This window comes from Vigna radiata, chromosome 4, assembly GCF_000741045.1.
Source record: "Vigna radiata var. radiata cultivar VC1973A chromosome 4, Vradiata_ver6, whole genome shotgun sequence".
Classification (NCBI taxonomy): domain Eukaryota; kingdom Viridiplantae; phylum Streptophyta; class Magnoliopsida; order Fabales; family Fabaceae; genus Vigna; species Vigna radiata.
Genome location: NC_028354.1, coordinates 20143041 through 20169356, shown reverse-complemented (window position 1 = coordinate 20169356; position 26316 = coordinate 20143041). Strand labels below are relative to the sequence as shown.

The following is a 26316-nucleotide window of genomic DNA, read 5'->3' as shown; positions in this document are numbered from 1 at the left end:
CTCAAATATTCAGAACAACGTCTTGCTTTAAATATCAGGAAGTTGGAAATGAAATATATAAATAAATAGTATCCTCAACGTGAATGACCCGTGACATATATTTGTTGGAAACGGATCGGCATGAAAAATGTATAAAAATATTTCGCAAGGACTCTAAATACTTATATAAAATTTACATTGGCATAGAACTCAGAATACAAGGCTGTTCACACATGGTGCTAAATTGAATGAAAAATTAATCTACCTCACAATAACTCATAGGCTAAGATGCAAATCCAAACCACCACCACCACCACCGTTACCTCTGCCGTTGAAGCTGTGGCTGTTGAAGCTACCCATCTCCGCCGGAGGATTGCGGTGGCCAAGGCCAGCAGTGATGGATGCACCGGCCGTGGCATAGACTCGTCTTCCGGGAGTCACAAAAGCCACTCCTGAGTCATACGCACCACCACCTGACCATGCATGTGGTGTGCATAGCCACTGAGATTGTGGTGAGAAGGTTGATATGATGGTGTTGTGAACGTGTGAAGCCACAAAGCCGCGAGCAGCCTGCATTTGAGCACGTTTCAAGATCTGTCTCTCTTTCTTGTGCGCGTTTTGGTGCCCTCCAAGTGCCTGTGAGTTTGCGAATTCTCTGAAACAGTACTGACACTCGTATTTTCTTGCAATGAAAGGCTCAGAATCGGAACCTGCTTCGTGATCGGTTTGATCTTCTGGGGACTTGTTAATGTTGATGCCAAAGAGCTTTAGGGGTGGGGTATTAGCAGTGGATTTTGCATGATATTCAACTTCAGCCATGATGAGTTATGAGAGGGAAATTAAGATATCTATCTCTATTGGAAAGAAAAGTGATTAAGAAGATGATGCAGAAAAGATGCACCAAACTGTGTGTGTGAACTACAAAGTATGAGAGGCTTTTATAAAAGACAAGTAAGACTTCGCTGTGAAAGTTTCAACAGATGAAACGAAAACCAAGGCAGCTTTACGTATACGATTTTTAGTATTTTATGATTTGTTGAATATAGCTATTATATTAGGGTTGGGCTGTGGCCATAACGTATAGATAAGTTTACACAACACAAGTAATCCAATTCTATTTCTTTTATAATCGTGAAACTTAGTGTTTTGTAATCTGCATGATCAAGTGGAGATAGATCAACCTATGATATTCTCGTACAATGTAGTAATTTATGTAATAGAAAACTGATACAGTTGATAAATGATGTGGTAAAAAAGCTACTTCCACAGATCAGTACAGTATAAAAAACCAGTTCCACTGTGTAAATAAATATTATACATCGAAATATGTATCTAGATTAATCATACTGATACATAATTGATAGTAGACACCTATTAGATAAAAAAAAATGATAATAAGAGAGGGTGGTTTAGGCATATAAAACAAAAGGGTATCTAGGTTTTGGCTGTGAAAGCTAGATACGTTAGCAATCTAGCTCAAGCATATATATAATGACTCCACCATGTGTCAGACCTTTTTTGGCATGGCTTGAAAACCAGGAAGATGTGTATTAACTCAGTATGAACGAACTTGACATCATTGGTGGCATAATTAAAATCTAAAGTGATGGTTAATTTGTTGATTAAAGTGTTAGTTTAATATTGTGATAAAATGATTAGTATCCGAAAAGGAAAAAAGGGGCATTTTGCAAGGCGAAAAACATACAGCAATCGAGAATAGGTTGATTGATTGGAAGTCAAAGATGGAGAGAGAATATTGAAATGAATGATCCAAGTGGATTGAGGTAAGGAAAACGGTAGGTATGTGAAGCATGTTTGCGTGATTGACGTTGAGTTAGTCATTAATTATTGGGACAAAATCTGCAAGAATCTTACTAACTTCCATCACTTGGGTTCAATGTATATATTATCATGATATCACCACTCCACATGTTAATACATTTCAATGGTTGACAACAGACTGCAAACTCATCCATCATGCACGTGATTACTATTACACCACACCCACATTCCTATAAATTAATTGCTACCTTTCAATTTACTTTAATTCAGATTTTCTTACCTTAACATATCCCACTTTTTTAAGGAATTTTAACTTCTTTTTAAAACTAAATATCTTGTTGTAACTTCTAAGGTGTTTTCTTTTGTCCAAATGATGTAGTCAATGAAATTCGCAAGTGAATAATTCAAAAATGGCTTTTTCATTTTTTTATCTTGATAAATTTTAGTAAGAGACAAATATTTATGATTTATTGTATAAACATTATTTATATGGTTACTGAAACTCAACTCACTTTCATTGCCCTGTTTTAATAGTGAATGACGACAACAAATTATTAGCTAGCAGCAATCTAACATAGGGCAGAGACGATGATACATTTAGCTGGTGAAAAATGTTCAGGATATTTTTTGAGGGAGCTTACCCTACCGCTGTGGACTTTGTTCAAACACTTAAAGTGCAGTCCCTTCATGATTCGTTATCATCATTACGTATGTTTTTGTCATCGATCCAATTCTCTTTTATATAAATTTCACTGCGCTGTAAATATAAGTTTACATATTATAAAAGTCAATTCAACAAAAACAAAAGTAGTTTGTACCGTGAAATATGCATTCAACAAAAACAAAAGTAGTTTGTATGGTGAAATATGCTGCTCTTGTTTGAAGATGATAATGTTGGAGATAAACCTTAGAAGTAAATTTTAAGTTTAACTTAATCTTACAAAACTAGTATATAAGGTGATGTTTGTATTTACTTTACAGTGGTCCAATAGTAAATGACATGATAAAACCAATAAATAACAAAATATCTCGATAATAATTCTGATACAATATTAAGAAATATACATCTTATATATTATAAATTAACCTTACTTTTAAGATGAGATTTTCAACATTCTTTTACAAAATAATGTTTACACCAATTTATATACTATAAACTTATTTATTTCTAGTTAGTATCTCTGGTACCTTTTGTACAAAATCAATTTATAAAATAATATATATATATTTACACGAACGTTGTCTTCCCTAAGGTCGTACTGATTAATGCAGCATGCCAGTTAAACCAGTGATTGCGCATAGCAGATGATAAAAGGTTAACTAAATTTTCATAGAAAAGCACATGGCAACTATGATTGTTTTGAATGATTTCATGCATCAAAACTGGCCTTAATCATTCACTATCGTATATATATACTATTATTATTATTATTATTATTATTATTATTATTATTATTATTATAATATGTTCAAAACAAGACAAACAATAAAAGGAGAAGGAAGAAATAAACAAGAGTTTAATATAGTTGTACAGTATATTTATTTTGATATATTTATAAATCTTATATTTTATAAAATAAATAAATAAATATTAAGTAAAATTAAAAAAACTCTAATATTATTATCTTCTCCATAGTTTCTAATCTTCTGAAACTTATTAATCATGAAAAGTTAAAAGGATGAGTGATGTTAATGAGGCCCAAATTGCCGACTTCTTCTTAATCAAATCTACAAAGCTAACTATTAATTTATTAATTCATTGAAATCGACAGCTGTTACTTTCTCAATACTGTACATTTATATACTACAAAATTTACACAGTAATAGTTTGAAGTTTAATTTCATGATAAGTAGAAAATAAATTAATAATGCAATCGCTGTAGACCAATCTACAGTAATAACCAATAATATATCATATTATCACAAAGAGACACTATCGTTGGTAAAGTAAATATTCATTTCTCACTTATTTATATAATCTATCATGCTATAATCATGTAAACCCACCATGCTTATATATTAATCATTTACTTTTATTAATTAACAATTTTTAGAATATCGAGACAATATTAACGTTGGACAATGTTTTTTGTTTGTTAGCGTTAATTATGATGCTTATGCTCTCTTTATAGAAATCGAATTATGAAGAATGCTATTGCACATAAAAAAATTATTAGTTCAATCCTCAAATTATTCTTCCACATTATCATAATGATTTATTACAAAATTTTATTAAAAATAACAATACAATACAAAAAAAAAAACTTTTTATTAGCCATTTTCTTTTTAGGGTATTGTTAGAAATATTTAATATTTGTTAATTGATTTTAACTGTCATGATGTTGTTACGTTATTTTAAATCTAGTTGTATTAACTTAATTAGTAAAATAAATTTTAATTGGAATATCTTCAATCTCCTACATGTTACAATACAAAGTCAGAATTAATTATACAAAGTTCTTATGTTCTTTTTGGTTAAAGTTTTTCTAAATGTTCGCATGAAATTTGTGGAAACTTATTTAGACAATCTTTAATTATCGAGAATCTTCTGTAGACAATTTCTTCATATTTTTAATATATATATATATATATATATATATATATATATTAATAATAATAATAATTTCAAAATTGTTTGTCTTTGTTTTTAAAAATTAATAATTTGTGACGTTAATACTATAAAGCATGCTCTAGAAGGTGAAGACTAATTAATTAAGATATATAGATTGTTAAGCAAAATGTTGAAAAGAGGGTTCATCGATGATTAATTATGCACTTACTTATATAAGTGTGCAAGTTAAAATCCAAGATTATATATAAATATAAAATAGTAGCTTTTATTTTACTCAATCATAAATGAATGGTTTTGGATATTCGAATGCAAAAAAAACATGTAACGTGATCAAATATCCTATTTTAATTTAATAGAAAAGGAAAAACACATTCAATTTAAATGGAAAAATTATATATATTTGATGAAAAGCTTATCCTTATAAAAGTAGAATATTTATGTTTGAAGTTATATTAGAAAATGGAAGGTTGGTAGGCACCAACTCATGAGTTCTAGAACATGTCAAACTTGTTATAGTGGGTTAGATTTAATTAGAAATATTTATAAGTTGAATGTTTAATTAAATTGAAACCAAATAAATTATAATTATTTATTTTTAATTAAAATATTTAAGTTAGCTTTTTCGTTCAACACTGCTAATATTTCTATCAGTTTTTCTAACAGGTGTTAAATATATTAGCATAATATTTAATAAAAACAAACTACAAAGTTTATTTGTGTGTGATGAAAACAAAATTCTTACTTATGAAATTAAAATACCGTGTGTTTTAATGTGTTGTTTATAACAATATATAAAGTAATAATACTATCTTTTGATGAACACATTTTATATTTTCCTTCTTAAATATATTTGAATAAATATAAAAGAAATGCATATTTAATATTTTTAATTTTACTTTTAATTATATTGTAAAATTAAAAACTAAATTATCCAAATATTAAAAATAATTATCGTATAACCACTTATTATTTTTTTTATGTAATCATTGTTATTAATATTTTTTTAAAATATATGGAGGCATGAGTAATTCATAAAAAAACAGTTTTGCTCCTAAAATCATAGGACTGCGATGAAAAATAGAAACACCTATTCAATATTGTTAAAATATTTTTAATCAAAACGGGTTTTGAAAGTTTATACATACTTTTTTTTGCTATTATAACTATTATTTTTATGTCACGTTAAAAGTAAATCATTTAATTGCTCATTTTAACTGTTTACTATTTCTTTAACTTTTTCATACAATTATTTATAATTTTATTCAATTCGTTAAATTTCTAAGTAATAGCGTGTCTTATTTTTTTTTAAATAAAAAAAAGAGTCAAATGACATTGTTTTGTATGTGGTAACAAAATAATGTTGTTTTTCTATATATTTTTTACACGTCATCATCCCACTGGAAATTTAATAAATGGGTATAATAATAGTTGAGTTGTAAAATATATAATTGATTAAGTTTAAATAAATAAAAAAATATGGCTATATTATTTTTATTTTGAAATACAATATTCCATGACCCTTATAAAATATTAAAATTGGATGAAATAAATAATAAGATCATTAACTTATTATAACTATTAAACACAAAAGTAAATGGGCCTAAAATATAAGAAACATGAACTAGGCCCTAAGGCTAAAAGAGCCCAATTAGACTTCAATGTAAATGGGCCTAAAACATGTTTTTTTAGAATATTCGGGTCCAGATTGTTTTTAGCGTATTCTGCATTATTAGTGTTCCAAAATGAGATCCAAACAATAGAAGAGACAAAAAAAGATCACATGCCATCTTCAGTTTCTCTGTAATCCTTCCAAACAATAAGTTGAGATAATTAATATTTTTCTAAAATATTATTTTATTTTTGTTTTTTAACCGTTATTTTTAATCATTGTATTTAGCTGTTATTTTCTAAACTTTAAGATAACATGAATTTTTTATTTATTTATAGTTTTCACCTTTCACCTAATTTTTAATTAGAGATAAAAGAGGTAAGTATAAATAAATGTAAATATTTTATTAAAGTAAAAAATATTATTACATTTTTTTAATTTCTCAAAAAGAAATCTCAAACTACATCTAAAATCAAACGGAAAATATAATACTGAAAGTCAATTTAACGACACAGCACATCTTTAAAGCGATTAATCTTTTATACGTTAACATTTTTTTAAAGGTTACGAAATTAAATAGCCATTAAATGAGAGTGAAGACGCATTGAAATTTCTGGTTTTCATAAATAGCAGCATTCATAATTTTATGTAGAAGAATGTACTGTTAAATATATAAGAAAAAAAATCGTTAAATATTTTTAATAAAAAAATCAATAAAGTATTTCGAATTAATATACTAGCAATGTAATATACAGTCGTTCAATTCTAAATTAACATAAATAGACAATAATATTGTTAATTTTATAAGAATTATTTAAAAGTTATATATAATTATTGTTAATTAAAATGAAAAATTAAATTTTTGAGTCATTTTGATCATATACCTATACCTAAATATTTTATGAATAATTTTTTAAGCCATAGAACTAAGAAAACATAAAAATAATATATTTGTAATATATAATTCTAAAAATATACTATATACTAAAGAATCGCTTACTTTTCTTACAAGTGGCGCTGTGTTTTATTTGTATATGCCACGGTTTTTGAAAGAAGTTTATTTTCTTCATTGACTTTATTTTTCTAAGTATCAAACCTTTGATTTGAGTTTAATTTTCATGCAACTTTTTTTTATATCTTTTTAATTATATAATCTGGAATAATTCTGACAAATATTAATCCCAACAAGCAACGAGTCGAGTATCTTAGTTTCGTCAATTGTTAGGTAATTTCCTGACACAGAGGCAATTGGATTTGGAGTGTCCTAGATTCGCTTCCTGGTTTGGTTCGTACTATTGTACTTGCTTTTACTTTCATGGTTTCGGAGTTCTGAATCAGATAATGTGCAAAGGAACCACTTTGTGGGTTCAGAAGCAAAGGGTGTCTGTGGGTTTTTGTGAATTCAGAAGAGAAAGCAAGAAGAGTGTGCATGAGCATGAGTAGTGGAAGCAGCTGGTGGTGTGGTTTGAGGCCTGCTTCCTTCAACATGGCAACCGAGTTTTCTGCTAGAGGAAACACTTCTGGAGGCATTTTTGGCTCCTCTGCTAAGCCTAGGTCACTCAGGGTTCAGTCTTCTGGTTTGTTTCTCTTATGTTGCTCATGCCTTTTCATGTTCTTATTCATTCTCAGGATCTCTTTGTAATGCATACCAAAAACATGTTTCTTAGATGCATAGGTGTTGTTGTTTTTTGTTGTTCTATTTTCAGAATTAGAGTTTGTCATTGGTAGCATGCGTCTTTTTAGAATTGAAGTTTTACCTTGGTAATCTGCTTTGACCTTTGGTACAAACCTTGTTATTTGAAATTTCAATTCTAATTAGAGAACAACACAAGGAACATCTAACGAATTGTATCTAGTTTTGTTCTTTTGTTGCATTATCCTTTACAAACTGCATTTTATTTTGTCAGTTGTTGATAGATCTTAATACCACATCCATAATGTGAATGATATGAATGTGGTCGAGTTTCTCGAGTATTACTAAGCAAAACCACGTTGCAGATGAAGATGTTGAGGATCTTCTCGCCAATAATGTTTCGGGCAGACCTTCTGGAACTGTTCTGCCCTATGTTGGTGTTGCTTGCCTTGGAGCTATGTTATTTGGGTATCATCTTGGGTACGAATTTCATTTTCATTTGATATGAAGATCAATGAACTTATAATGCAGGATATCATAGTCTGTGTATAGCAATCTTAAAGATGATTTTTAACATGGATAAGAATTCTTTATTATTATTTTTTTAACTGATGATTTTTAACTTATGCTAAAACTTTAGTTTATCGAGAAGTTTGGCTAACTTTTTCCTTCTTATTTTCTTCTTTGGAAAGGGTTTATAGATAGGTTTATCCTAACAGTTCCTTAGCGAAAGACTTAAGCCACATTTTCTTGTCTTAAGCTATCAGCAGTAAGAAACGCGTTCTGTGATGAACTTTCCTTGTTATAGTTCTAATTGACAGTACCCTTTTTGGTATAGGGTAGTAAATGGTTCTCTTGAGTACCTTGCCAAGGATCTTGGAATCATCCAAAACACTGTTCTACAAGGTACAACTTTTTTTCCTTAGTTGTAGTTGCAAATTAGTTTACACTGTTTGATTCATATTATCAGAAAAAGAAATTACAGATTTTAAAGCATATACTCTTTCTTGTTCTTTAGCTTGTTAATTTATTAGGCATATTTTCAGCATATATTCAAACATGGTTTTTGTACTTGTTAATTTGGCTTTTATATTTAGCATGAGAAAACTTCAGCTTATCTCTAAAGTCTAATTTGACTTGAATATGAACATCAATTATTTTCTCATAATTTTGATTGGAACTAATACATGAGCAGGATGGATTGTGAGTGCACTGCTTGCTGGTGCTACTGTTGGTTCTTTTACTGGTGGAACATTTGCTGACAAATTTGGCCGGACTAGGACTTTTCAGTTGGATGCAATCCCTCTGGCAATTGGAGGGTTTCTTTGGTCAGTCAATTGCTCTTGGGTATAAGGTTTGATCTTTTATGTATTCTTTAGATTGATTAGTTAAATTATGCTGCATTTACAGTGCTAGTGCTCAGACTGTTCAAACGATGATCATTGGTCGCTTGTTAGCCGGTATTGGAATCGGTGTAGCATCTGCAATTGTACCACTTTACATATCTGAGGTGATACCCTTATAAACAATTTTAACCTGTGATCATTTGTACATATTTTCTATGGATTACGTGGTGATTCCTGCTAATGGACAGATTTCTCCAACCGATATTCGAGGTGCACTTGGATCTGTTAATCAACTTTTTATATGTATTGGGATTCTTGCAGCACTGCTGGCTGGTTTGCCTCTGGAGAGAAATCCTAGATGGTATTGACTGTTGAGTTGTTTCATTCTACCATCTTATCAGTTGTCAGCTGTTATTTCTTGAGCTTATTTTCCACAGAGCATGTATATTAGTGACGTAAATGACTATATTCAGTGTGAATTTTAGAAGTGAAATCCACATTTTATCAGCATTCCATGAGAAAGAAAGTGGAGATTTGTGTTTTTCATGAATGAGAAATTAATGAAGAAGCAAAAGTAAACTTTATCCTAGAAGATAATTTTGCAAAGTACTTCCTTTCATTAGTAGTATTCCTAGAGAGTTTTGATGCATGGCCATTATCTAGTATCATGGTTTTTACTTGGAAGATCTGGAATCATTTGTTTGTTGGTTAGTGAAATGTGTGTTCATTAACATGCCCCTCTTCTCCCTCGTTTAATTTTATCAGGTGGCGGACAATGTTTGGTATTACAGTAGTTCCATCTTTTCTGTTAGCGCTTGGAATGGCTATTTCTCCAGAAAGTCCTCGGTGGCTTTTTCAGGTTATCTGGCAATATTATACATTCTCTTATAGCAGAACAACACATTTACAAGACAAGCAGCTTGAATTGCTGCTCTAAGTTTCTTTTCTTATATAAGATTACTACTTTTAGACACATCAATAACACTCTGTTAAATATTCCTTGGATTATAGTCTCCTATGGTGTAAACTTTTCAAACTAACCATCAACATGTTCAAAGGAAAGAACTTATGTTTTAAATGTCTAAAGACACTATCGGGATCCTTAAAGCTTTTAAATGGGTTAACTTTTACAGTTATGGTGGTCATGTATAATCTTGATACCAAAGATGATGTCTAGTTTTTTGCGAAGTTTGTCATTAATAGTTTAGTGAAATTGCTGTAATTTTCTTGTATATATTTTTGATAAAATTGCATTTGTTACCATGTAGCAAGGAAAATTATTGGAAGCTGAAAAGGCTGTTAAAACACTGTATGGAAAAGAAAGAGTGGCTTCGGTTATGCAGGACCTGACAGCAGCAAGTGAAGGTTCATCTGAACAAGAAGCTGGATGGTTTGATCTCTTTAGTAGTCGATATTGGAAAGGTATTCCAAACTTACTCTAATTTAATTCCAGGCTTGATTAAGAAGGGCTGAGGTTTCTAGGGTATTAAGGCAGAATTTCTATAGGAAAGAACTGCTATTTCATCTGTTAATTTAATTTCTATTGATGCTAACCTGCAGCTTTTGAAAGTTTGGTCATAATTATGATAATTTGAGAGCGTTTATGTGCAGTAAGACCAAACATAAACACCATAACATGACCAATGTGAATATGCATGGAACTGGGGAAGTTAATTTTCTTGTTTCAAACTTGGTCTGAGACTTTGTTTTACCTTCTGAATTTATTAGCGCATTTTTTCTTTCCTTTTCCCTTGATATGTTATGATGAGATATATCTTAGTTATGTCATTGCAGTTAATATTAAGGATTTGTTGATCTAATGTCAACTTTTCAGTTTGCTCTGGATTTGATTAATGTTTAATGAGTTGGTGTAGCACTTATAAAACATTCCATGTTGCAGTTGTCAGTGTAGGGGCAGCACTTTTCTTGCTACAGCAGTTATCTGGAATAAATGCTGTGGTCTATTATTCGACTGCAGTTTTCCGCAGTGCTGGAATTTCTTCTGATGTTGCAGCAAGTGCACTGGTTGGTGCATCAAATGTGTTTGGTCAGTATCTTTCATTCCAAAATTTTGATATCATGACATTCGGACAGAGGTAATATTGTTTCTGGCTAATATTTGATTTCATTGCAGGAACTATGGTTGCTTCGTCCTTGATGGACAAGAAAGGAAGGAAAAGTCTCCTTATTATAAGTTTTAGTGGGATGGTAATAATTACTGATACTTTAATTTGTATATGATATTTTGATACTTAAGGATATTTCAAAACTCTGCCCCTGTAAACTATATTTCTTTCTGTTTTTGTCTCCTTCCTAGGGTGCTTCTATGTTGCTTCTTTCTGTTTCATTTACTTGGAAGGTTCTTGCACCATATTCTGGAACCCTTGCAGTTCTTGGGACTGTCTTGTAAGTCATTTAATTTTGTCAGTGAAAGTAATTCTACAAAGCTACCAACCTGTGTTATTTGTTTTCCATTTCTCTTTCGATTTGTCACTTTCTGACCTATGAATGTTAAAACAGCTATGTTTTATCCTTCTCTCTTGGTGCTGGTCCTGTGCCTGCTCTTCTTCTACCAGAAATATTTGCATCTAGAATCAGAGCAAAAGCAATTTCTTTGTCATTAGGCACACATTGGGTAAGCGACTTCACTAGGAATCCAATATATCATAACCTCTTCAAACTTTAAATTGCAACTTCTTAAATAAGAGAGCCATATATATATATATACATATTTTGTATGGGAAACTAGACATTAAAAGGTTTGATACTATGTCAAGAGATGAATTTTAAACTTAATTTTTATGTATTGTTAATTGGGTTTATTTTTAATAGAAGTGGGACTTCCAAGAGAGGTAACTAGGAGAATTCTTGTGATAATCATAGCATAAGCATATCAATACTATTTATACCAAATTATCATGTCCAAAAACTAGTGCAGTGAAGTTTATTGGAACTCTTTGTTAGAATTCCAAGTAAGTCTAAGTCTTATATTGATAGAAATGAGAAAGTAGAACGCCATATAAGATTGAAGATCCATTTGAATAGAGAATGATGTCAATTACTTATATGGTTGGACTTACGTCTCGTTGATTTATAACATGCATTGGTTTTACTCATATGAACACTAACTCTTTTGTTTATTATTACCAGATCTCCAACTTTGTGATTGGGCTGTATTTCTTGAGTGTAGTAAACAAGTTTGGAATTAGCAGCGTCTACTTGGGCTTTGCGACAGTGTGTCTTATTACTGTGTTGTACATAGCTCGTAACGTTGTTGAAACAAAGGGTCGATCCTTGGAAGAAATCGAACTTGCACTTAGCCCTTCAACCTAAATACCACTTCACAAATGCATTTGATCTTAATTTTAATTCTTCTCTTACATTTTTTTTTTCCTTAGGACCATTGACACTTGTTATTTTTATCTTATTTATCCAACTTGTTTTACTTTGTTACTTCTTAAATTATTCCACTCCTCATAATTTTTCTAGATCTTTGATTAATGAAAGTTTCTTCAATCAAATCTTTGTATGTATAACAGTTATTATTAGAGATTGAGAGGTTTTTCATGAAATGTTCTTAGCCAGGTTAACTTGCTATTCCCTAAATGTGAATACTGCGTGTATATATATACTTAGAAACGATTTCATGAAACAAATCATAAAAATAATGTAGTTTAATGTTTGGAATAATATTAATATAAAAATGATGATAGTTAAATATACGGTTATTACATTAATAAACTCAATTCATATATATTGGCTGTGCGCTATTTTTTTTTAATCTGACTCGTTTTTTTTTTAATAAGAACAATCAAAATGTTCACCAATTTCCTTAAATATTATTGTAAAATCTTTAAAAATTAAATAGTAAATCTATGTAATTTTTAAAATAAATAAATTAAACATTAAAATTATTTAAATATTATTAAACAACATTTTAAACTTAAAAAAAAATCAAATAATCAAATTGTTAAAGTAGTAAATAATTAAAAAAAATGAAAAAATAGTAAAGAAAAAAAATAAAAGATTTCTAGATAATTATGGGTTAATTTATTCTCAACTAAGTCAAATCTATTTAACTAATAAATTAAGTGAATCGAGTTAATTTTGATCTACATTTAATTTGAACATGTGATAAGTTGAATTTTATTCAAAGGTCATTTAACCTATTTTGATATTTCTAATAAAATGTAACTAAAACGAAAAATTATATACATAAGAAAAAAATGTGATTGTTATATTTGTGGAATGTTATATACCATGCTACTTTAGGAAGACGAGAAAGTTTATTAAATATGATATAGTTAAACATTATATATAAAAAATATTTAAAAGTTTAACATTTTTAGATTTTAAATTAAAAATGATGTTAATCTTTTACATAAAATTAAATTAAAATAACATGTATGTAATTTCTTTTGAATGAATCTTTCTCAAAAAGAATCAATGACTAATATCATATGGTTTGTTTCCATAAAACAATGAGGGACGTGTTGTTTTATTGAGCATGGATGATAAAGTCTTCTATTGGATTAACGTTTAAGGCAAAGTACAATGTAGATTATTATTAGTTGTACACCCAATAAGCAATAGTGTTAACTTCTGAACATCTTTTTAAGCACTTTTTTTTTTTTTAATTTTTAATTACTGACAACTTTACACATACGTATTTTAAACGTATCTGTGTGAGATACGTCCTCCACACGAATACCTGATGAACATATAGGTGCATCACACTCTTCATCCATCATGAATAAAGTCCCTACAGTGAGTCACAATCATGGTAGTCTGAGTTAATAGACTTTATAAAGTAAATACTTTAAAACTCATGTTTACTATAACTTTTACATTTAATTGCATCAAGTAGATATATTAGTTAAAACCTTCAAGATAACATTAAAACAGATTTTAGTGCATGCTCTCCTGTTACTTTTTACTTATCATGATGTTTCATTGGTTCTGCTTGTGACACTGTGCTTACACTGCACTTCCTCCATACAAATTTTGTGTGGACCAAGTTCAATCATTATGAATGAACGAATGAATATTCTGTCAATAACAACCAGAGGGTGGGCTGGAGCAACATTCATGGATTAATTCCAGAAAACGCACCTATCAACTTATCCAATCAATGTTTTGTTCTGCTTTCAGATCCTGCATCTCTTTATTTGGCTTCATAACCATATATCACTCTGTATCATGACTTGGTCGAATAAGTTATATTAAGAAATAGACTTTATACCTAATTTAATCTTATAAATGAACTATAAGATGAAGTTATCAACATGAAAATTCCAACATATTTTTTCAATAGAGTTATGTATATTTCGAATATAAAACTAAACATTAATAAGTGATTCTATAACTGTACGAGAGAGAATATATGGAATGATAAACTTAATAATTAATAAATTTTACTATAATAAAATTTAAATCATGACTCTTATATCATGTTAAAAAGTTAACTTTTTGTACAAAATACAATCCCAAAATATGGTTTACAAGTTTGTCTTTCACATTGTTTCTAATACCAAATACATATAATTTGACACTAAACAATGAGTGTGGAATTAAACATTAATAGATAATTCTATAACGGTCCGACAGCTAATGAAACAATAAATCTGATAAATAATCAACTCAACTTATGATTATGATATCATGTTAAATAAGTAGACTTCTGTGCAAGATGCAACCTGAAAATGTGGTTCATAATCGCAAGCTTGCCGTTCACATTGTTTATGATACCAAATACATATAATTTGGCACTACTCTTTTACACCATGACCTGCAGAGGAACATTATATATTATTTTTGTACATACAATGTATTCTCAATTTAGCTACAATCGTGGACTCACTTGGGTGGATTGGTTTCTGATCCTAGAACATTTGGGTCGAAAGATATTACAGATGAGTTCTGAATCACATTAATTTTGGATCAACATATGTTAATTACGATGGCTACCCCACCAACATGTGCTTACTTTTTGCATGAAAGTTTCATCCAAGCGCATTTGGCTTGAAATTGATGGATACTTAATTATAATCCTGGTATAATCTTACTGAATAATGTTACAAAAAGAATCTTGGAATTGTCAACACCAGGTCAAAGATGGGAACTGGAAATTTGTCACCAAAAACTCACTTTCATGACCAACTCCATCTAGAATCTACTTTAGGACTGTTATTCCCTCGTTGATTTCCAGTGAATATATTAACTTTCAGAAAGAAAGATCTGGAATTTACTAATTAAGACAGTGTATATATACTATACTTCAAATTTATACTATAATTCAGAAAAATATTTTCTTCAATGTTTTTTATATATGATGGTTGAGATAAATGTTAAATAGTTCAGATTAATTGAGTGTTTATTTAGTGTTGCTTTAAACATGTAGAAGTAGAACTTTTGGGATTTGAATAAGAACGAGAACATATACTTGAACCAGAACTATAATGATTAGCCTATTACATAGTCAATGCATGCCATGTGGCAAAAGCTGTTATTACAACAGTGTAATTAGATACGATACATTAGTTATTCAGAATTCAACCTAAGCCTATATATAGTTCTGCATCAACGCTAGAACTCAGATATTTATCAACATAACTTCAAACTTGATCGAGCTGATTCTCTTTCATTTCCACCACCGAAGGGAAATCAAGTTTATTGTCATCACAGGTGTGCTGTTTTGTGTTCACTGTGCCCTCACTTTCTTGCTGCTGTGTACGATTGGCTTTCGTGTTCTTCTTCTCAGAATTCTTGTAAATCATGTATAAGATCATTTGGGTGATGCCAAACAGAAATCCTAGCACATTTGGCAGCTGAAAAACCCCAAAACAACACATTCGTCAGTTTTTCTTTCAAATTACGAGGACGTGTAATAGATATAATAGAAATGTTATTCCTCACCATAATGAACTGATCCTTGTCGAATAGCCCGTAGAAAAACCACATGGTGGCGCAGAGAGTAAGAAACAAGGACAGTGAAAATGGCATGTACTCAACACTTTTGGTTTTTATGACCTTCCTCTGCAATCAATGTAGTAAAAATTTTACATATTTTCAGATGCATAACTTTGCAACATCTATGTCATGTGAATAACTGAATATAGAATATACCATTATGCTTAAGGGAGCAGCGAACACTGCAAGGTTGAAAATGGCACAAACCCATCCCACTGCACGAACACGGTTAATTCCCTTCATAGCGAAGATGGTGACTAACATGGTTAAGCCAAAACCTCCAACGTCAGCAATGAGTATCATTACCAAAGTGGAAATCTGCAATATCCATCAAAACATTGATCATGTAACAAGCTTATTACCAAGTTACACCTTTGAAAATGAACAAGTGTATGCAAGTATTTTAAATATGGTTATCTAGATAGAACAAAATGAAAAAGTGTAGAAAATGAAAGATCATCATCTTGGTTTCACCTTCTGCTTCTTGGGAGCATATACAATGTACATTATAAGGTAGGAAACTTCTATGAAAACTCCAATACTGTTGATGGTGACAATCAAAATAGCATTGCTCTTTATGAGGCCATAGTACAGAAGCAAAAGTGCACTAAGAAGTGCAACAACGTATGGAATCGATTGAAACCCCGCAGACGATTTGTTCTTGAAAATTGTATAGAAGGTTGGCCTGTGAGAGACACAAAAATTGTAAAACAAAAATAGAATCAGTATTCCAAAGTGTAAGGGGGGTAATGGCAAATCATGATAGTATTTTTGTTTCAAACGGCACTTACAAGGGTGCCAAGAACACCAGAAACGAGACAATGTTACCTATAGACAGGAAGAAAACAGAGAACATCAGTGAACAAAATCAGCAGGATGATGCATTCTGCATCATGATGGTGGGATGAAAATTGAAAAGCTTAATGAGATTGTGCATATAACATGAAATAATAAAAGTTACAAAACAAAGATGACTAGGTATATATATATATGTATCTGTTTGCTAGGCCCCTCGGAATAAAAGAGTGACTAAATATAAACACTTTGATGGTGATACCGAGGTTGAAAATGTTGTAGTCATATGTTGTATTGAGTCAAATTAATACCTAGAAGACCAAAGATGAAAGCCATCTCTTGAGCAGAAAATGAAACCATTTTTAGATGGTGATGCCTTAGCTAAAGTGTTGGGAAAATTAGCTTTGCCTTTTGTGCTGTATGGTGTATGTGTAGGACAATGTGTGCTTGAACAAGGTTTGCCAGCTTCCATATATATACAGGTTAACCTGTGAGAATGTCCGACACGTGTACACTCCCACATAGTTCCCTTTTAAGAGCACTAACAATTTATGATTAAAAAATGCAATGAAATGTCAGTTTGGCAAGTTGTAACATAGGCTGCATCTCAGACGTGCATAGTTTTTTCTGAGTGAGAAATTATGAGCCACATTCTTAAAGTTTTGGAGGTTAATTAACCAGAAATGAAGGCTTAGGTAGTAACTAATCTGTGTGCAATGTGAAAACATTACTCTTTATCGCTTATACAGAGAACATTCATAACTGTTACATGATTGGTAATAGTTAAAGATTATGACATGATGAAGTTACGTGTTATATCTGTCCACTTTGCGGCACTATTTCATGCAATAACTGAACAATATGTGTAATATCTTTTACCTCTGAATGGGAGGAGCAAATGAATTTGTGGTTTTGATGCAGTGGTCCACACACTGACAGAATAGCCACAATAGTGCTTCTACTTTTATGCCTATTTAGCCTCAATTATGCATATACCTTGTTCTTCTTTCTGTTTAAAATATTTGCTACTCAGCTCAAAAAACAGACAAAACCACCTGAACTATTTTTCAAATGATAACATTTGAAATACACAAAAGGTAAAGGAACAAATCCTAGGGATACAATCAACGTTTAGACCCTTGCTTATTTCGACTACTATTATCAAACTTTATTCCTCTGTTTTTTCCTTTTAGTAGTTACAACAATCTAAAATGTAGACATGTAAAGATAAGTTTTGGGTTCGCTACAAATTCAATTTTTAAATATTTTGTCTGTCACCAAATTATTATAAAAAAATTGTTTTATTTTTAAATTAAATTATAAAGTCATTTAAAATATCCTTTTCATCAAACTATAATTAGAGTGTTTTCCATAAGATAAAGAAAGTTTCACGATATATTATAATATAATTTCCACGTGTCATTACTTAATAAAATATTTACATTATTTTAATTATAATTTAATTTTAGAACGAAACAAAATATTCATAATAGTTTGAAGATGAAAAACACGTTTAATATTTTTTTATGATATCATAATTTTTATACCAAGAAAAGTTACTTAATTTTCTTGTGGTGAGTTTATCTTTCATAATGTCTAATAATGGTGCTTAACATAAATAAATTAATCTCACATTAATAAGTGTGTTAATAATTATTAAGTTTTGTACATGTAGTTAAATTGTGATGGTGAAAAGGGTTAGGAAATTTGAGGCATTGTAATTGTACCTTGTTCATGCAAACTAGTTATAACAACTATGAAATCAGATAACGTCATTACGAAATCTTAAAGATAATTTCCAATCAAGTTTATTGATAATTTTTGCTTATTAAGAAGATAAGTCGTGATTACGATTTCACTAATCATAAATTCATTTAAGCACATATAAATACAAGTCCAAAATAAAGAGGTAGATGATTGCATTTATTATGAATTTAAAATTTTACTATCACCTCAATTCGATTAATCACTAATTTAAGTGTCGAAATGTCTTACACAGATACATCTAAATGGTTTGGAGCTTGAACAAAAAAGAATTGTAACTAAAAGTGTTCATAATAACCCAAACTAACTTAGTAAAAAAATGTTTGTGAAATTTTTTGACTCTATACCCGAAACAATAATAAGAATAATAATAATTAATGTTATGTTTGTTAATAGTTGACTAATGAATGAATGATGTTGTAGATTAAAGTCCAAGGTGGTATACCAACCAGGGGACATGACCAGACGTTAAAGTTTCACACCACCCAGTTCCAAAGTAAAACAACATAAATTTGAATTATGAAAAATATCGAGATTAATTACTAAAAAATCAAAACATGATGTGATTAAGTAAATCAACCTACATAATCTATCAACTTAAAGTAAAATAACGACACTAATCCATGTTAACTCAATTCATAATGAATTAGGTTAGTTCACTTTAAGGTCTAAACAGAAAGTACAAAAATAATATTGGCTAATAAATAGATTGGCCTGCTTCTTAGGGCGTTCACAGCTGTTTGGCTATTTCTAGTACTACCAAACAATTATTTGCTCACTTTAGTTTAGGTTTCACTTCCATTCATCATGGCATGTCTAGATATTTTGCTCTTTCCTTTTTTATAATCTATATATATATATATATATATATATATATATATATATATATATATATATATATATATATATATATATATATATATATATATACATATATATATTCTCAAGTAAGAGAGAAAATAATAAACAAATTAAATAGTAAAAATTAAAATAAATTGGATTTCTTTTTGGTTTGAGCATAAAAAGAAAATACATATATAAATTCGTTCTCCTTGACAAGCAAAGAAAAGTGCGAGAAAAAAAAAAAATTGTGACAAGACAATACATTTACCATTGTACTGAACGTGTAACTTTCGAAAGATGTGTTTTTATATGTTAACATAAGAAACAAATATAATAATTTCACACCCTCAAAACAATACATCCATCTTATAACTCACTTTAATAATATACATTAAAATTTTAAATTTAAAAATAAAATAAGTATTATTAAAATATTATTATTATTTTGAATTGTTCAACTGGATTTTTATTTAATGATGTTAAATATCATCCTCCTATAAAAAAATGTCAATAAAAAATATGATGGATTTATGTGTTTTTTATCTTGTATACTTTACGTATTAATATTTACTTCTTACTTCTGCATTTTAATAACACTAAATTGTTAATGATTTATAAAATAACATAAAAAACGAAATATCAACCCAAACAAAATAATATATCTAAAAGATAGAATTTTTTTTTTCTGTGCAATGCCCTCTTCCTTGATTTTTATTAGAAATAAAAAGTTAGAGAAAAATGATGAACCAAAAAAACAGTTTCAAAATGTGAATGAATCAATGTTGAAACAAATTGGCATTTTGAGAAATATGTATGAGATCTGTATTATATATATAAACTAGTCCTCTTTTGTTTCCATTGCATAAAGTGAAGCTTTTTGAGACACGAAAGATTGTATTTTGAAGGCAAGGATAAACACCAGATCTTGGTTAACAAAAGACCCAAATATTTTTGTATTTGGAAGATGAGAATCTGATGCACGTGGCAAGAAGGGAATGGGAAATCCTAAGGCAGAAACAAATTGAAGAGTGGTTTTAATGCTTTTGTTGATTTGGTTTGGGATTTGTGGTGGTAAACGTGGAAGAAAACTGATAAACATTATCGTTTTAGGAAGATGGATGAGGGACAAAAAGAAAAGCACGAAACATCGACCACATGCAGATGATAATTGATAAACCTTGACGTGACAAAGCATAAGCATTATAAGGGTGGACATGACTCGTGCTGCTACCAAACATGTCAGCACCACCTTCTTCTACCGTTTCACGCACATGAAACAAAATGTCAGAATCCATTCACCCAATAAAGGCACGTATTTAGAGTACCAATTATCCAACACGAAAAAAGCAGTTCAAATTTGCGTTGGTAGTTTTAACATTTGCGTTGTTGGGGTGCTCGCAGCTTTACGGCATTTCCAACTGTCTTGCTTGGTTTTAGCTCAATCTTCACCCATTCTTCATCATTCATTGCACACTTTCTTCGGTCTTCACAAAGACACGTTCCATTCTCATACCAAATACCCTTTTCCTACCTCCTTTCTTCAATTTCCTAATCCATACTGCAACACAACAAATATACAACTTTTATTAACAATCAAAGCTAAACGCTTAAGTAACAATTAACATAAAAAAAATCTCGTTTTAGCATTCCTTTTCAAAGAACTCAACAACTTTATTACTAACTTTGTACACTCAAGCCACATAAACCTAAACCATATAAAAGAATATCTTACTTTCATATAAAAATTATGCATGAAATAAATCCATGTCAATGTAAATGCATGTAGGTACAGTCTATAAATCTTAGTTGTTGTGTGTGTATTAATTCTAAGGGTGTCAAAATGGGTTATCACTGTGAGCCAATCTGCCAATCCATTCAACCTAGTTGCAGTTAAACAAAAATCAAAGTTTGGCCAATTATGGACCAAAAGAAACCTGACTTATTTACTTAAGGGTTACACGGGTCCAGCTAGGTTTATGATGGATTGACTCATAATATTTTAAAATGAAATAAAGATTATGTAAGTTCTCCAAATAAATTCTCAAACCTTTGAATACTTAAGATGTTCAATTTATTTTCAGACTTCTATTTACAGTGTTTGACATTTGAATTGATCTGTAATAGTTACCAAATGTTGAAAATTATCATCTCCAATATAAAATTGCTTATAGAATGTACATATTTGTTGTAGTTTATAAATTTAGTGAACCCACGAACCTCTAGTCGGTCAACTAGGTTGAAAATTTCTTATTCACCATAGAGTGAGTTCAGTTGAAGTAACTCATTTTTTTTCTCAACCTGTAACAAGCTCACTTATGTTGAGTTGACTCACTTTAACATCCCTATTTAATTCTCCCATTAAACCAATAGAGTCTTATTGTGTCAATTCAATCTAAAATCATCCATGTTCATACTAAGACACGTATAAGGTACTACAAGCAAAAGAGTAATAACAGAAGAGAAAACTGCTCCTTTAGAGGGGAGCAGCCTCCTTGCAACAAAATTGAAACAAACTAAACATTCTATTTCTGCATTTTTTATTCTATCCTAATCCTACTATTACATATAGCACAATCATGCGTGACAAATTTCACACTAAGCAAAACAAAATTGCAATGAAATCCTTCTCACGCTTGCAGGTAGTTTTATTCTTATTACTCTCTGCAAAACTAAAATTGTTCATAGCCCTTGAAACAGTTGGGCTTAACACTATTACGTTTGGCTGCAGTTTGTCGTGTTGGCCCTGCTGCTTCCAGTTGGTCTGTCAGCTCAATTGGGCTTAATGGGTCAGTAGCTTGGGCCATAACATTCTATTACAGAAGTTGAGTTATTTCTGAAAGCCTTAGTTGTTGTTCAAGGTTGTTAGTTGGAATAGCTTTTCTGGAGTTAGTTAGCTGTGGTAACAGTTTTCACCTACTGTACAACAAACACTAGATGTAATGCCTCGTCGCATATTTCACCAGATAAGAAAATGAAAAGCTTCATTAGATATTCTCAGATATTACTCTCCGCTTTCTCATAAATTCCCAATGTTTTATTTTGTTGCTCACGCTTAGACTTTTTTAATTCTGTTAGAAGGTTGAATGCCTCTTTAACTATAATCCAAATAGTAATAAACTCTTGAATGGTTGTTCATACCAACACCACCTAACCAACCACTCAGTATCCTAAATTCCTTTGCTCTAAGTCAGAATGTAGTGTGTACCAACTATGATGGTGTGGTGGTTCAAAGGCTGACAATGGCTAGTTCCAATGTGTTGATAGACGAACACTCGTAAAGAAGGAAAATAGAACACCAGCTCATGAAGGAGCAGACGAGATGGGTTGTGTGTTTCCGCGTGTCTAGAGAGTGGACCACGCATGTTAAGTTGTTCTCAGATCGCGAGTCATGTTCAACTTGTTGGGCCTGTTGGACATAGCATCATTAACATGTCCACTCCACTCCCATCTGATCTGCTTCCAACAAGCAGTAAAGGCTGTGTGCGCTTCATATCTTAAGTGGAATGTAATTTAATAAACTTCTTCAATATAATATTTTCTAGTTAAAGAAAATCTAATAGCATGGAGAAGACAGAGAAGCTAACATTTGACATGGAAGAAATTTTTGACGATTACATTGAGTAAAATTTGCATTGACAGATCATTAAGAGTTCCAGGCATATATACATGAATTGGCCAACAGATCTCATGGAAGTATAAGCTCACCTTTCACAATTTTTTCTTTTCTCGGCAAGGGCTACTGCAACTTTAGCTCCAACAAGAGCATTATTCTTCACAAGAGCAATGTCTAAATTGTTGTTAAGCTCCACTTTAACACTTGACAAATATTGAAGATTAATTATATTTTTGGTGCCTCAAAAAGTTTGACTGGTCATTATTAACTCTATTTAACTTATACACGTTTAAAATCATATTATAACGTTTGAAATCATATTATAGACTAAATTTCACATTAAAGTACACTTTTAGTTATTGATTTTATACTAATGTATAGCTGGAAAACTTTAAAAATGGATACTTGCAGCAAGCGAGGCACCTCCAGTCAGGTCATTTACTTTAGCGAGCAAGAAAGGAGTCTCAGCACTCCCTGTTATATTGTTTTCCCTACAAGTGAATGTATTAAATTAAATTTTAGAAAAATCAATATTAAATGTATGAAATAAAAAATTAGGAAACCATTTAATGTATATCTTCCATATTAAGCCATAATGAATGTAGAAGAGAGAACAAAGACATTTACCTGGCTTCTTTAATGGCTTTATGAATGGCAGATTCAATTATGTGTCCAGAAGCTGAGTGTTCTTGAGGAATAGGAACTGCTATCAAAATTCCAGTTCCTAGCTTGAGTTTGAAGCTTGCATCTGCCAGAAGAATATAAATCATGGAGAAAATACAAACGGGCAACAAAAAAAAAGAAAAAGAAAAAGAAGGTTTTCCTTGCCTATTATGGAAGCACAATCTTCCGGGCTGTCTACCCGACATGAAACCTGAAATTTGCAATGATAAAAAATAATATTGTCCGTATATTCATTCCTTAGTACATTATACTATACTTACGTTCCAATTGACAAATAACACGCTATGATAATAATGGTGAAAACATGGATGTTGAGCACCAATTAAATCACAAATCAGAAGGCTTATTTCAAAAATCATGACTTGAAATATATTGGGAATAACATATTCACAACCAATTATTAAAAATAACATAAAAGACATCATATGCTTAACCAAACACCTTTAAGGGGTATCAGGCAGAGCCAAACACCTTCAAAAAGAAGTTGAAGATTTGATAAAAAAAGTTCTGAGAGGGATGGAGCAAGGAGGATGAGATTCGTAATCTACTTATGAGATAAATTGTTGTTAAAGGCACGATCCCAAATGGATGCATGATTGTGTAAATAAGGAAATAGAGAAATATTGTATAGGCTTAATTTAAGAGAATAACTTTTAAATATCTTTTGTTTCATTTTATTCCTTACAAATACAGAATAATGTGCGTGCTCATAACACACAATTCATGTAAATCTTTCCATGAAGAAAATGTGGTCAAACACTACATGAAGCACTTAATTATGCTATTCATGGACATGTTTAATATTGAAAGCCATACGAGAATCTGATTTAATATACCTTGCAGCCACTTGTTTCCGTGAAAAATGCAGGAAACTCATTGGTCTTGTATGCAGCAACACAGACTCCTTGTGTTTCCTATTCAAGATAAAAATAAAAATAATAATCATAATAATAATAAAAGCTACAACTGATTAATGCTTCAGTAATATTAACACAAAAGTAAATGGGTACCAGATATTCAAGCGTCCTGGGAATATCTAATATTGATTTTACACCAGCACATACAACAGCTACTGGTGTTCTGCCTAGCTCAACGAGATCAGAAGATATGTCCATACCTGGCCAAAAATATAAAAAAATAATAATGCTCAATAAAAATCTCAGACTGTCTTTGCAGAAACTACAATAATATAAAAATTGAAAGAAAAAAAAAACATCTCGTGTTTGTAGACTGCAACAAGAAATTTTATTTTTCAGGATGAGACTAAACAGTTCCATCCAAAGAAAACTGAAGTTTTGCAGATTGTATTACACAAACATTTCCACTTTAAGCCTATAAAAATACCAATCAAATATAGAGTCCTTCGGTATATTTAGCACGGAGAAACTTCGAACTTTAATTAGCAGAAAATATCTTACAGAGAAACAAAAGGACTGAGTATGATTATTGTTTGTATATATTGTATAGCGAGACAAATTACAACAAGTGTTTTTGGTCATAATGAAACATGACAAGAATTTTACTGCAAAAGGAAAACTTGATCAAATGTCATCGCTCTCCCTATTCATTGTTTAAGTTGCAAATTGCAGGACTTTCAAAGACCCTAAAGGACATAACAACTTGTACAACACGAACAGGTTGATTTATTTTGGTCTCAATTTTAAACCAAAATGTATCTCTTACAGGCAAGGTTTGTCAGCATCCATCATGAAAAATCAATTTTTTTTTTATTAGTGAGATATAGGAGGTTAACATACTATATTCCCAATGACGGTGCACTCCCCCAATCCCCCCAGTCACAAAGATGGGAATATTAACCTGCACAAAATTTTCAAAAGTACAGGCAGTTAAACCAAAACGGCATGATACAATGACTGAGACTGAAATCTAAGTGGTATGCGAGAAAAATACCATAGAAGCAAAAAACATTGTTGCAGAAACAGTAGTTGCACCATTTTCACCTCGAGCTACCTGAAAACATAAATAAACTAGGATGACGCACTGATGTTAAATAAGACTAAACGTACATAAATTGTCAAATCATACATAACTTCATAAAAGCATATAAGTTCTAAAGGTGAACATATTTCAAAAGGGGGCGAACTTCATCAAATAGTTAGTCCTAATAAAATATTGTAATAGTAAGTCAATGAAGGACAAAAATAACATTAACTTCAAACTTATTGACTCGCTTCTTGACCTGAGTTCATGAAGTTCACACGAATGTACAAAGTTTACCATGGTTTACTCAGAAAAATGTTTGATAGCAATCGAGTCCTAGAACATGTTTGCCAAGAATTAAACACCAAGGGGACCAAGTCATGGAAACATAGTAATCATACATGCATACGTATAGGTATCATCTGCAACAAAACTTGTTTGATACTACCCATCAAGCATATAAGGAACACCGTTACACAGTAAAGATGTCAATTTTAACCTATATTGGTTGACAACTCAAGCATTTTGCTTTTATACTTTTGTAAAACTCTGCCCTGATTATAGTTGTAAAGAATATAAGTAACAAAACCTAATACAGTTATTCTACTTTCCAACCCATTTGACCAGCTCATTGCTCCCAACCAAGTTGTCTATCTCTCCGGGATGAGTATGGTAGGACCTCAATTGTTATCTTGCAAGCTCACATGTTTCAGTAGCATATATATATATATATATATATATATATATATATATATATATATATATATATATATATATATATATATA

The 26316-nt window shown here is 30.6% G+C and overlaps 4 protein-coding genes across 4 annotated transcripts in view; 1 reads left to right on the top strand and 3 right to left on the bottom strand.

Moving 5' to 3' along the window:
• Positions 1–27: 27 nt before the first annotated feature.
• Positions 28–1100, bottom strand: LOC106759027 (zinc finger protein 6). Its single transcript, XM_014642040.2, has one exon. It carries the CDS (start codon positions 796–798, stop codon positions 256–258), a length of 543 nt encoding a protein of 180 aa, XP_014497526.1. The 5' UTR covers positions 799–1100; the 3' UTR covers positions 28–255.
• Positions 1101–7028: 5928 nt separating this feature from the next.
• On the top strand, positions 7029–12310 carry LOC106758106 (plastidic glucose transporter 4). Its single transcript, XM_014641024.2, has 13 exons — positions 7029–7519; positions 7941–8055; positions 8414–8481; positions 8771–8903; positions 8986–9085; positions 9170–9282; positions 9687–9780; positions 10190–10343; positions 10822–10968; positions 11056–11129; positions 11239–11327; positions 11442–11556; positions 12072–12310. The coding sequence occupies exons 1-13, from the start codon at positions 7372–7374 to the stop codon at positions 12252–12254; spliced, it is 1533 nt and encodes a 510-aa protein (XP_014496510.1). The 5' UTR covers positions 7029–7371; the 3' UTR covers positions 12255–12310.
• Positions 12311–15338: 3028 nt separating this feature from the next.
• Positions 15339–17128, bottom strand: LOC106758975 (bidirectional sugar transporter SWEET9-like). Its single transcript, XM_014641990.2, has 6 exons — positions 16997–17128; positions 16682–16718; positions 16365–16575; positions 16047–16208; positions 15837–15956; positions 15339–15748 (listed from the first exon to the last, which is right to left on the bottom strand). The coding sequence occupies exons 1-6, from the start codon at positions 17043–17045 to the stop codon at positions 15536–15538; spliced, it is 792 nt and encodes a 263-aa protein (XP_014497476.1). The 5' UTR covers positions 17046–17128; the 3' UTR covers positions 15339–15535.
• A 3300-nt stretch (positions 17129–20428) lies between these two features.
• The window catches only part of LOC106758795 (pseudouridine-5'-phosphate glycosidase), a 7639-nt gene continuing 1751 nt past the window's right edge, over positions 20429–26316 (bottom strand). Inside the window, exons 5-13 of the mRNA XM_014641782.2 lie at positions 25501–25560; positions 25347–25407; positions 24600–24706; positions 24426–24503; positions 23734–23779; positions 23533–23653; positions 23311–23396; positions 22998–23079; positions 20429–20850 (exon numbers count right to left, since the gene is read on the bottom strand). Of these exons, the coding sequence (XP_014497268.1) occupies positions 20841–20850; positions 22998–23079; positions 23311–23396; positions 23533–23653; positions 23734–23779; positions 24426–24503; positions 24600–24706; positions 25347–25407; positions 25501–25560 (651 nt within the window). The 3' untranslated portion in view covers positions 20429–20840. The remainder of the gene's footprint in view (positions 20851–22997; positions 23080–23310; positions 23397–23532; positions 23654–23733; positions 23780–24425; positions 24504–24599; positions 24707–25346; positions 25408–25500; positions 25561–26316) is intronic.